General features: G+C 38.5%; 1 protein-coding gene across 2 annotated transcripts; it reads left to right on the forward strand.

Annotated features, from left to right (window-relative positions):
* The first annotated feature begins 212 nt into the window (after positions 1-212).
* On the forward strand, positions 213-12,759 carry efcab7 (EF-hand calcium binding domain 7). Of its 2 annotated transcripts, none has more exons than XM_023394505.2 (13): positions 213-567; positions 1,373-1,584; positions 1,849-1,935; positions 2,407-2,620; positions 4,585-4,706; positions 7,605-7,752; positions 8,843-8,952; positions 9,148-9,311; positions 9,794-9,927; positions 10,019-10,173; positions 10,395-10,604; positions 11,400-11,507; positions 11,731-12,759. In XM_023394505.2, exons 1-13 carry the CDS (start codon positions 438-440, stop codon positions 11,809-11,811), a joined length of 1,875 nt encoding a protein of 624 aa, XP_023250273.1. In that variant the 5' UTR covers positions 213-437; the 3' UTR covers positions 11,812-12,759. The 2 variants fall into 2 exon arrangements, with proteins under 2 accessions (XP_023250273.1, XP_023250274.1); XM_023394506.2 differs by having other exon boundaries at positions 10,025-10,173.
* The last annotated feature ends 288 nt before the right edge of the window (positions 12,760-13,047 follow it).

The following is a 13,047-nucleotide window of genomic DNA, read 5'->3' on the forward strand; positions in this document are numbered from 1 at the left end:
ATACCCTTGGATAAATGAAAATGACTCAGACAACGCACCAGATATTATGAATCCAAAAAATAAATCCTTATTTGAATTCTGTGCATTGTGTCTATTTTCGGGTGATGAAAAGGTCGTGAAATGCATGCCATTGCAGTTTAGCAGCAACGGGAACACTTGATATTTGTTTCTTCCGTGTCGTGTTTGGTGAACACGGACAAGTTTTTGTTTACGTAGCAACAGGCAGCACATAGCAACGGTGTTCGACAAATGGTACTGCCAATGCGAATTTGATTCAATAAAATGTATCTTGCATACTTCCAGGTGATTATTACAGGGTGATAAAGAAGTAAAAGTAATAGCATTTAGCCTAAGTTAGCTGCCACACCTGGCAGTTGTCTGGTTTCTAAACTGGAGAGAGCTAGCTAACGGTAACAGGTCAATTTTATCTTCCAAAGATGTCTTTTCAAGAGTCACCTCGTCCTTCTGATGAAGAGGAGGCTTTCTACATGCAGTGCAGAGCTGCGTACCTCGCCGTATTCAGATCTAGTTTGACAAATATCGCTTCGAAACAGCAGTTATGTCGTGGTAAGCTAACTTTAAACTACTTACAGCTTGCACGCAAGGCGACTGTCAGCGTGTTACGTCAAGAGAAGATACATCTTTGATCGATTTAATTTTTGTGCTATTTCCATAACATACTACATTAGCTTAATATCAGGCTATATATATGATGTCATGAAACTAATACAGTGAAAGATAGCGCCTTGGAGGCTAGCTGTCATGATGTTATCAATGGGATATGGGGATTTCCTTTTTACTCGGTCTGATATCTCAAAAAATCTGAGCCCCCAAGCTTAACTGGCCACTAGCTTTAATTCAGTGTTTATTAACCATTCTGTAAAAGATATCAGCTGATGACGTCAAGTATTGATGCTCTACTTTCTATTTTAGGTGGATCGTCATTGCAAATCCATCCTGTGCTGTTAAATATTAGTCAGTTTCACAGTGTCTTGTGATGACCCCACTTATCACAAATACCACAAATGTATGAAATCATTTTGGTAATGTGCATAAAAGGATGTGTAAGACATGTTTCTGCTGGTAGACTGAAAACTTATATAGTTCATAGTTAGCCCTAGTTTTAGCTTTGTCGGCTTAACCAGCTGTTTTGTTAAATAGTTTTTGTAGTAATCAGTGGTCCAGGTGTTACATTGTGCAGAAAAACATCTCATTGTGAGGGATTTCTCATTTTTGAATAATATACATAACATTTAAAAGACCTGTCAGTCAAAAGTATCAGAAAAAAAAACACTGCAGTTGTGCTACAGTTGTTTGTCATCTGCCTTTGCTCCCTCTATAGTCATTGTTGTTCCCCATTTATCCAATTCAGTTCTCCAGCAAGCAGGAAGAAATCCATCCCATGCTACTCTCAATAAATACTGGACCCCACGAACATCTAAACTGAACTTTGATGACTTCTGTGAGATTCTCAAGTGTGAGAAGAAAACTGAGGAAACTGAGCTGATGAGAGCTTTCAAAAAGATGGATGTGAACAGTGATGGCTACATCACACACAGTGAACTGGAGAAGGCCCTTACTACTGTGAGTAGTTTAAAATGATTTTTATTAGACAGGCCTGCTACAAAAGGTATTGTTTCGGTTTTAGCTACATTCACTCCTCTTGAGTGAATTAAGTGATGTTGTACAATCAGCCAACTGAGCTACGCCAACAACTGGGGACCAGTTAATGTGGTGTCACAGATGTAGACTGCGTAAACATAAAATTATTAAAATCACTGATCGCTGATATTACTGATATTTTTTTCTGATGTTTTGACTACTAAAAAAATATGTTGAATCTTCCAGAGAGGAGACAAAATGACCACTGAAGAAGTGAATACCATTTTCTCATTAGCTGACATCAACAAGGATGGCAAACTGGACTATTCAGAAGTAAGTTTGAACAAGTATGGAGTATTATACTATAGTTTACTCATCAGGTTATCTTGTGTGTCCAAGACTGTGAAAATGTGTATTTGAACTGATCCACAAAGATGGTTAATCAGTTTAAGATAATGGATGCACCAGTGTAGCCTCAGAACAAAGGCTACTACTACAGTAAAAAAGCCTTTTGAAACAGTAAGATTATACCAACAATAGCAAATGGAATTGAATTTGCAGTCTCCCAACCTTATTGTTGCCACAGTTGAATTGAATTTACATAAAATAGAAAAACAATAAGTGACACAGAAAATCCAATAGAGCAAAAGAAAACAACAGTTTAACCCTGCCATGATTTGCTCCAAACTTGTCTTTGTTTTGTGCCATATGCTTACCTCCACCCAAGCATTTCTGACCCTCTCCATTACCTCAAAACTGCGCTCATGTATCATCTTCTGACTTATGGTTTCCTGTTGCTGTCAGTTCTGCAGATTGCTTGTGTCTACGGCAGAACAATGTCAGATAGCTGCTTTGGAGAGGCTTGAGGCTGATGCCAAGCTGAAGAGGCAGAACTTTGGCAGCCAGTCATACAGCCCTCCAAAGAGCTCTGTGTCATCAGCGTCATCATCATCAGCAGTACAAGTGGCAGCAACTCACCCTCAGCCTCCAGAAACATCAGACGCGACACTCAAGAAAGGTATGATATGTGGCTTCCCAGAGCATTTGAACATAAAACAGACTGGTTCTGATTTTGTGTTTGTTTAAAAAAAAAAAAAAAAAAAAGATCAGTTTGTGTCAATATAATAATATCATTTAATGCTGAGCTCAGTTAGCGGATATCATTACACTGGTGTATGATTCAAAAGCTACACGTCCAAAGTAGCAGCGTATCATAGATATACAGTAGGTATACTCCACTCTTTCCAAAGATGCACACCGATTGCCCCAATACGCCTCACCGATTAGTTTTGATGAATAAATAATAGCTCTGTTATTGATCGATTTTTCACTCCCACCTATGACAAATCCCCTCATTAAGACAGTCCATACATCACAATTGCCACACAATTAGAGCAGCTTGTTTGGTGGGAGGAGACTGTAAAGTGCTGTGATTTGGGTAATCATTTCTGCCATTAAGAGATTGACAAAAGCTCTCTCTACAATGATGAAAAATGTTGCCTTTCAGCTCTGGCTTTGGAGTAAGCACTTGCCAAAAAGATATGTTTTTGTAGTCTAAACAAGCAAGGACTGGGTTCAAGTCCAGCTGCAGCCTTCTGCTACCATAGATAATGAACCAACAGTTTTTTTCTTCTTTAAAACACACCACCTTCAGTTAGTTGAAGGTGGGTGTAAAAATCTTCTTTTTTCACTTTTACACCAGCATTTTGTGGAAAGAGAAGAACAGAGATCCTGGATGAGCGAGCCAGGGACAGACCCACAGAGGGAAGATAGATGGGGTTGATTTAAATGGTCAGTCCATGTTCATGCTATTGATTTGGAGGATTCCACCACTTCTCACTGGGGAGATGATGAGGGATTAGATGGTGGTAGAGAGGAGGGACCAGTCGACCACCACTGCAAAAACAAATGAGCTCCCACACAGTAGTCGGGATTATCACATTATTGTGCCTCTCCCAGGTATTGATTTATACCCGTTACATTTTAACAAGGCACTGACATGAAAAGCTACGTGATCGCACATGTTGAATGGGTTATTCTTGGAGCTCAAAAACTGTTTTGACTGTTCATTTGGTCTTACATTTGTCAGTATAAACCAGCACTTCCCTGAGAAATACACTATAACTGTATGTGACATGGATAATTTTGGTTGATTTTTCACAAATAATTGACGAGATTAAATTATGTATTAGGTGTTTTGTGTCTAACAGTTGATGGGTTGTCATCGTGTTTCTCTGTTAATTGGTCTGTTTAGTTCAGTGCTTGTAGTTTTCTAGCACCAGGGAACCGCCAGTGCTGAAACAATACTGCAACATTCAATATAAACTCACACTGATGCTTTTGTTAGGCCACGTTTCAGTGCATCTTTGTCCACTTTCACAAAACAGCTGCAATCTGGTCCTCTAGATTAAAATACTCTCATCAATACAAAATGGATCCATGACAAATACCATGACAGTGGGTCTATTTATTTTCTGCTACGGTAATTTGCTTGTAAGCCTATCACATTACTTGATTTCCCGGACTTGGAAACAATCAGACCCGTCATTAGTGAATTGATATTTTCTGGATTCAATTAGTATTCAAGGAAAAAAGTTGTGTAAGATAATGGATTTGAGAGGGTTCTGTTATGCCATTTTTTGATTTAAACTGTCTCCATAATTAATTAAAATGGGGTTGAATTTGAGATGACACTTTTTTGGAACCCAAATGCAAAGTAGCCATCTTCACTTGAACTTGGGACTGGACTTCTGAGAAGACAGATTACAGTGTCAATTATGTTGTGCACCTCATCTCTCTTTTGTGTTTACGGTTTGGGCAGGGGAGGGCTTCACTTAATCTGTCAGTCAGTCAGTTGAGCTCTCCGTTGTGTTTTAGCAACATTATTTATTGATAATATTTTGTACATGTATTTTTAGCATATGTATCTGCCCTTGTGATTTCTCATCTTTGCGTTTGATATGTGTTTGGTATTTGTTTCAGACAGCCGGTCGTCCTCTCGTCCTTCCTCCGCTCGCAGCAGACGGTCATCTCTGTCGAACTCAATCACTATGACATCCAGCGGCACTAAGGCCAGCAAGATACCAGAGCCTTCAGGCTTCCAGGTAAACGCAAGGAGTTACGTTTTGTATAGTCATAATGTTTAAGTATTTGGAGATTTTTATGTCTCCGTGCTGGCGACAGCCAGGGCCAGAGGCATTATGTTTACGGGTTGTCCGTCCACCCATCCTTCCCATTCCTGTGAACGTGATATATCAGAAACGCCTTGAGAGAATTTCTTCAGATCCGGCACAAATGTTCACTTGGACTCAAAGGTGAACCTATTACATTTTGGTGGTCAAAGGTGAAGGTCATGGTGACCTTACAAAACACAGTTTTGGTTTTGTGAATGTGATATCTCATTAATGCCTTGAGATAATTTCTTCAAATTTGGCACAAACATTCACTTGAACTCAAGGATGAACTGATGAGGTCAAAAGTTAAGGTCACTTTGTCCTCACAAAATATGTTTTTGATAATAACTTATACATTCATATGCTGATTATGACACAATTTAACACAAACGTCAGATTGTGACTATATTTCCTGTAACTTTGCTTGTTGGCGGCGGTATACAACCAGAACGCGGTAATTCTAGTTTCAGTAAGAGTACCCAAACAGATGTATAGATATTAGTCACTCTGAAGTCTGTTAAAGACCTAATTTTTAAACCACTGTTTATTTAATGTTTATTTAATATTTATTTTAGTCAGGACAGTTATATAAGATGGACTACTGACACACACACTGCATTGATAGCCTAAGTTAGATTGCAAAGCCCGTACTGAGATGGGTCTTAATACAAATACGAAAGTCAACAAGAAAACACACTGAACATGTTAAAACAAAAACAATGATCCAATGAAATTACCATAAAACTCAATGACAAGCACCAGATTATTTATATGACTAGATGACAAATTGCTCTTTAAAAGCTGTTTCAATTTGATTTCAAAATTATTATGTTAGTTGTAGGATTTTCATGATATTTTTTTATTGTCTTCTATAAGCAAAATGCTTAGTATGAGTCGTAAAGATTAACCATTTTTACCATCAGTGACAAAACCTGGAAATCTTTGTACATGAGTCCATGTGAGAGACCCCATGATAACAAGGACCCTGCAGCACCATGGCTCTCCCAGTATCACTGTCGCCCAGTGTTTTTGATGGGCGAATTTAGCCCTAGGTGGATAGATATACACTGTATTGATCCCTCTCTCTTTGTTTTCACTCTTTTTGGCTTAACCTCGCCTGGTTTGCTTTACAGCAAGGAAAAAAAGTAAATAAATAAATAAAAATAACAGCCCCCTGCTCCATCTCTCAAGTCCAAGCATCATGTTGAGATTGGAAAGGGCCAGACATCATTGAGGTAAAAGAATGTGTGTCCAGAGATTACCTCCAAGGGAAGTTCTGCACGCCATATTGGCTGCTATATTGCCATGGGCTGATAATTGGGAGGTGGTGGGTGGAGGGTGGGCTGTGTTTTTGTAGTGGTTCGAGTGTGTATGTGTATCTGTGTGTGTGCCTTGTGGGATGCAAATGCATCTTGATGAATAGAAAGCTTGGCAGTAAGGATTATTCTTACTTATTCACTTCACTACCTATTCTCAGTCTTTATGTATATCTTAAAATAAGGCAAAGTTTTAATGTGTGTGGTTTTTGTTTGTTTGTGTGTGTGTGTGTGTGTGTGTGTGTGTGTGTGTGTGTGTGTGTGTGTGTTTGTGTGGCCGGTTTGGTGTATGTGACCCTCTCTGTAGCAGTAAATCAGACCTGTGGCCAGTGCAGGTGACAGCGCCTGTATTAGTCTGCTGGCTGACCCTCTCTCTATGGGGGCATTAATTCTGATGTCTTTAAGCAGTAGACGGGTGCCCATGGCAATTTCCCTCATTTAATATTGTCTAGACAAACCACTGAAGTGTTATGATTTGATCTTTTATGCCTCTCACAGCCCAAGATAAATACTTTGAGAAAATAGCTTTTCTCTAAAGGAGTGACATGCTCCGTCTTTATGGTACTTTCTTTGTTTAACTTGGTGATTTATTTGTCCACTAAAAGGATATATAGCCTATTCCAGACTTGCGTGGCCCTCAATGTCCTCTTACTGTGTGTCCACACCAACTGTGTTTTCATTTAATGTGTCTCCAATGAGTGGAAGGAAAACTTCCTTGTTTTGATGTTCCTGTTCAATTTCAAATTATTGTCTCATTTCAGTTGTGCTGCCAGACAAAGGAACAACAGGATTTCAAAATGAGAGAAATATTAGGATTCATAAATATTGCCAAAGTAGCCTCTTGATAGTTTTGAATGACCGCTGGCCCAAGATTGAAAAGGCTGTATTTATCAAAGTTAAATGGACTCCAATTTGCCATATCAGGTACTAGAGGGAGATTTACTTCAGCCTGCAGCAGAAACACAGTGTAGCACTTCTGCCCTCCTCTGGATCAGCACGAGAATAACAAGTGTTTACACGCTGCTGAGCTGAGATAAACTGTGAAATAATGAATATGCCCCCTGAAGGTTGGAGTGATAATTATCACAACGGCAGTTTCTGTTAATCAAGTGAGAAACCTCGCTGTTATGATTGACTGCTTAATTCACTTTTTCATGCCAAAATACACGTCCCCTGTCGCAAGATCAATCCCTCTTTTAATAGGAACTGCAAATTAGTTTTGGTTTCTGTTGGATGAATAAATGCATTTTGTTGTCAAGCAGCAAAGCTGTTTGTCGGGATGTGTCAGGATCTATACAGAGACCACACATCATCAAATATATTAGGATACTCATAACATGAAATACTGCATGTGATATATCAAAGGGCTTAAAATAGCAAAGAGCTGGATCTCTGTCTGAAAGATTTAGGAGTTGTTTTTTTCCTGCTTTATCGGCCACACTATGAATGGAAGTTTGTATGAATGTGGTGGATCTGTTGGTTAAGCAGATATATCTGTTGTTCATTGTTTCAGGAGTGGTATCACAGTAAAATGAAAGGATGTTTCTTCTTGGAGGATGATGGGAGTATCAGCTCTCTGCAGTACCAGCTCCATGTCCCCCAGACAACCAACATCTACCTAACCATCCAACCATTCAGCCTCAGCCTCAGCCACAGACCTGGTATGTATTCTGTTTTATGATACACATTAAAAACTGAAATTGCAGAAATCGCTAAAAACTGATAACCCTATCAGCTATAGCAACGCTATATTTCTGCTTGCTCCACTTATTAGGGAGGTCAGAAATTATGATCACAACAGCACCTCTGGGGATAGTTGAAATTTAGTAGTGTTCTCTTCTGGATTCTGGATTCGAACCTTGCCTGATGAGGATCTTTTAGAAGTCCCATATTTTAATTGCCTGCTGGACTGCTCGTTGCTAATCTCTACACCACAGTTATAGTAGCATAAAGGTTAGTTGCACAGTTTTAAAGAGGCTTTTTGTGACATTGTAACATAAATAAAGTATCACCCCAGTAATTTTCAGATCATGAATCATAAACAAAAAGACCACACAGAGGACTGACTTTGTTTATTGGCCTCAGCACTGAATTTTACATTGTGTGGCAGCAAGTCAGATTTTGTAGGAAATGTGTTAGATTGTGTTCCAGCTCAGTAGACGATAATTTATGACAAACAATAAGAGGATGTGGTTCAGTTTATAAAATCTGAACGTGCAGTGGCAGATCGTGGAGTGATGTAGAAGGTGGAACGTTACTCCTCCTGTTTATGTTTTAGTGGAGAAATACTCAACATGTTGGTGCCAGGTGAAAATCTACATTAACAATTCTAAATTCAAATCCAGGCATCGAGGTTGAGCTTCTGTTAATATATTATATCATATGTTTTGTATATGGTATATGGTCTTACAGTGAATATGTAGTTTTGTTGTTGTTTAATCTGTTAAATCTAGAATGTAAAACAGTAGAAGTATGTGATACAAGCAAACAACCACATAAACAATAAGTATTATGTTGGAAATCTTTATTACAGGCCTGAGTGGCATAATCAAATAAAAAATACACAAATGCTTGTTTGTTCATTTATTTAATCCACTCCTTTTTTTGTTCTGCTAAAATATTCACGGTTTCACAATCATTAAAGTGAAAAAGTCATATCATAACCCACAAAACGCCCTGAGGCTGAGATTTTGAGGTCAGAATGTGATTTACTTACTTTACATGTTCCTGCAATCCTGTGTTACCTTTCAGACAAGTGTTCATCCTGGATGACAGTGGATACAGCTCTTTTTATCATGTCAGCTGGAGAAACCAAAGAAGACTCAACCTTAGTGCATTTCACTGAGTCAAAAGACAAAGAGGTATGTTTGTGTATATTGAGAGCTGTACATGTACTTTGCCATTTGTTCATATCAGTTGGTACATTTTAACCCTTCCCAGTGATACTTTATGTGCTGATAGAAAACTTATTTTTTTATCGAATATTTATCCCTAGCTGCCAGATGAAAATTCCTGGATATGCTAAGAGTATTTTTGCCACTCATTTGTTCCTACAGACATATGTTTGGAAAGGGGAACTAAATGCTGGGACCTACTACCTGCTTCCCTTCACCAGTGGCTGCAGACTGAAGAAAAGGAGCAAAAAGAGTCTTTCTATTAAACCTGTGGACCTTGTCTACAGGACTGACACTGGAGAACTAGACCTCACCAGGGACCTCAGGTTTGTGTGTGTCTGTTTATACTGTATATACTTCGTGTGTGTGTGTGTGTGTGTGTGTGTGTGTGTGTGTGTGTGTGTGTGTGTGTGTGTGTGTGTGTGTGTACTTCATTCATCACCAATATTTAATAAACAAAAACACAAAGCTCTTGATTGATACCCAATAGATCTTAGTTTTTTTGTACACTAATTTTTAAGGTATTAATGTGTATATATAAAATACACTTATACATATACCTACAACTTACATTTAACATACACATCATCAGAAAAATAACTTTAGCATGAAAAAAGAAATAATTTAGTACAATCTGTGCTTTGATCCGCCCCTGTGGATGCTGGACAAAAGCCTTGACTGCTTTGCTTGCTGTGTTGCTACTGTAATGGTTAGACGATTGTAAAGATGAACAGGAGAGAATGAATGCAGGATGTGCCAGTCAAGATCTTGCATGAAATTTCTCTGTGTTGCTCCCTTTGTGCCGCAGGGAGGCGCTGTCTGACATCTTTGAGGTTATAGACATGGATGGAAATGGTTTGCTCAGTCTGGAAGAGTACAATTTCTTTGAGCTGAGGACCAGTGGAGAGAAATGTGACAAGGATGCCTGGGCGGTCTGCAAAGGTAATCCTTTCCAGTATGGCACTGATACATAGGAATGCTAGCTACACATTCTGTCAACCAAAGATTAGTAATAACCCTATGTTTTTTGGAGGGACAGAAAATTTTGATATGAGAAAGAACCAGCTGACACGACAGGGCTTCATGGAGTTGAACCTGATGGAGGCCACAGAGAAAGATGGAGACCCTGCAGACCTGTGGGTCACCCTGGAGGCCATGGGCTACAACCGCATGCTGGAGCTAGTTGAGGTACATTCACACATGATTTCACTCAAAACAACATGGCATGATGTTAAACTAATATGCTTTAATTTAAGGCTTACATCTACGCCTCAATAAATTAATCTACACAGAATTACACACAATGTTATTATGAACATACTTACGACTATTTTATTCTCATTTATCTCTACAGACATTTTTATGCTACTAACTAATTAAATGAACACCCCTTCTTCCTACTGTGTCAGGCTTGTCCATTCCAGATAGATGTACACTGTGAAGGCACTCAGCTGTTAATCCAGCCACTCAGTATGGACTCAGGGCCCAAGCTTCTGAACCAGGCCCTCCAGAAGTCCATCACAGCCAGGACAGGGGCCAAAGCACTGAGGGGACAAGACAATGTTTTCATCTACACCTACCGAGGAGAGCACAGGATCTCTTCCCTCATAGCCAACAAGGTGGGCAACAAACTTTTTGTTGGAGTGATTATTTGATTCTGCAGGTAAAGTTTTATTATGAAATTAAGATATACAAAATGCACCACTGATGTGAAAGTGATCACACAGTTGAGCAGTATTGCAAATAGATGACTCTATTTTCCTGGTTCACTGTGATCAATCAGTCATGCCATGCACCTTAATGACCAGCAGGGGGATGACAGTCCAACTTCGAATGAGAGGATTAATGAATACTACACTGTTATTTATTGAATATGGTATTGATCAGAGCACGGAGCATCAGAGTGTTTGTTTACTTTATAATAAGTATGACTATATATTTATATATAGAACAGTTGACAAGGCTTGAATTAGACATTTTCTCTTAGTACAGTACTGCTACAGTCTGCGGTTGCTAGAGACCATTCACCATTTGTAATTGATATGCAGCAGAGGTATCCATTCTCATAGCAACAGGAACTACTCTAAAAGAATGAACCGGTGATACAAAAGAACATCTGAACGGGCAAAACACTTCACCTGGTTATCATGAGACTGTTTATTTTGATTCATTATTTATTTTGCAGACTGCTTGTCTTGGATGTAAATAGTATGAATCTGCATTACTCTGTTCAAGCAGCAGTTGGTACATAAAGATGTAGGTTCCCTGAGATTAGCACAAGGAAGATCACCTTGTTTTTATGAGTAAAAACCACAGATTCTTATTTATTTACCTATATATGTTTAGCTGATGAAAATGTGCATATTCATGGATTTCAAGAGTTCATTAGTTAACCAACACTCTTTGTGTTGCAGACCAACCAGAGAGTGACTGTTCACGTAAACAATGAGCAGAGCAGGAACTGCAGCAGCAGTAGAGGCATGAGTGTGTTTGCTGTAGAGGTGCCAGCCCGGACCAAGATGGTATGAAGTTTTTCCTTGTGCTCTTTAACAATCTGAAAAATGTCTTGAATATTACCATATTAATAGATGCTCATCTTGTAAATGTAATTGTTCCCACTCTACTACATTCAAATTTACAATTACATTGTTCATTCTGATTAAAAAAATATATTACATACAGTGGAATGAAACGATTATATGGTGTTTTAGATGCTAATACAAACATGTGTGTCCTGTCATCCAGGTGTGCCAACATGTGCTGCCCATCAATGAGAAACAGGACTGGACCTATAATTGTGTGGAGACCATACTAACCTGCACATAAAGGTGTACTGCTATGAAAGACTCAAAGCTCACCTTGGCTATTGCTACAGAAAAGTGATGGGCAAAAACTGGTGACCGGTGGTTTGAAACTGGATACATAATGAATAGAAATTGTTCTATAACCACTGGCAATATGAAGAACATTCTTACTGGTTGGACCAAATGATTCTTATGTTTAATTTTACTCTAACTAACATGGTCCAAAAGAAATATTTCTGAATCATTTCAACTTTTATAAACCCTTTGTTCAAGTCTTAGCTGTGTGTTGTGTGGAGCTTCTTATGTCAGACTGCAACACCAGGATCTGAGACCCTCTGCCTGCTTGTGGAGAGCAGCTTGATCACACCCACCTGCAGCTCAGAGGTTCTATGCATCAGAGGTGTTGAGCACTGATGGCAGAGGTGGTCACAGTACTCATAAGGTACAGTAGATAAAGGTTATTATTGTGGCTTTGTATGTGTGATGTTTTTGGTCAATGTAGAGAATTTCAAAATGCCCTTAACATTAACATTTTAAATACACAAGCAGAGATCAAAGGTTATCATTTAAAATCAAGGCTATTGCCGTGATGAACTTAATCATTTTCAAGAAAGAAAACTTCTCTAAAGTCTTCTCATGTGTCTGGATCTGTACTGTTCCTTTGTTATATACTGTACTGTATATTTATTATGATTATATTTTAAATTTAAATGGGCCATGTCAGAGACTTTCCAGGTAGTTTTAGATTCATTTATACATCACAACTTTGGTTCATGAACAATGTCCTGAAATCACAATTAAATGATTTGTCACACTGCTTGTTGTATAATCAGAAAGGCCAAAACAAAGGTGCTAACTTTTTATTTTCTTGTGCTTTTATATATTTTACTTTAAAAGATTTGACTATTTTATCACTTTGCTCGTGTAGATAAATAAAGATCTCTAAGTGTCCTGTCCCAGGTTTCCTTAATGATGTTTTTGCTTAACATTTTTGAATGAATCACTTCACTGTGTTCCACATCAGTGTCTTGTTTCTTCAGGTAATACACTACATAAAGGCAGATGATTTTAAGACCTTGTAAACAGGCATGTTCTCAGGGGAAATCTGGAGCCTGGATTTCTTGCAGCTCTCTTGAAAACACAGAATCTTCTGATAACATTTAAAAAAGTGTGAATTGAATGTACAGTCGACATTATTTGCTATAACAACAGCTACATCAAAAGTGAATGCTTCTTAAACAATTAGGCGACAGATAAC

The sequence above is a fragment of the Seriola lalandi genome, unplaced genomic scaffold (genome assembly GCF_002814215.2).
Source record: "Seriola lalandi dorsalis isolate HSWRI2012SDOR001 ecotype SW California unplaced genomic scaffold, Sedor1 jcf7180002054949, whole genome shotgun sequence".
NCBI classification, from domain to species: Eukaryota; Metazoa; Chordata; class Actinopteri; order Carangiformes; family Carangidae; genus Seriola; species Seriola lalandi.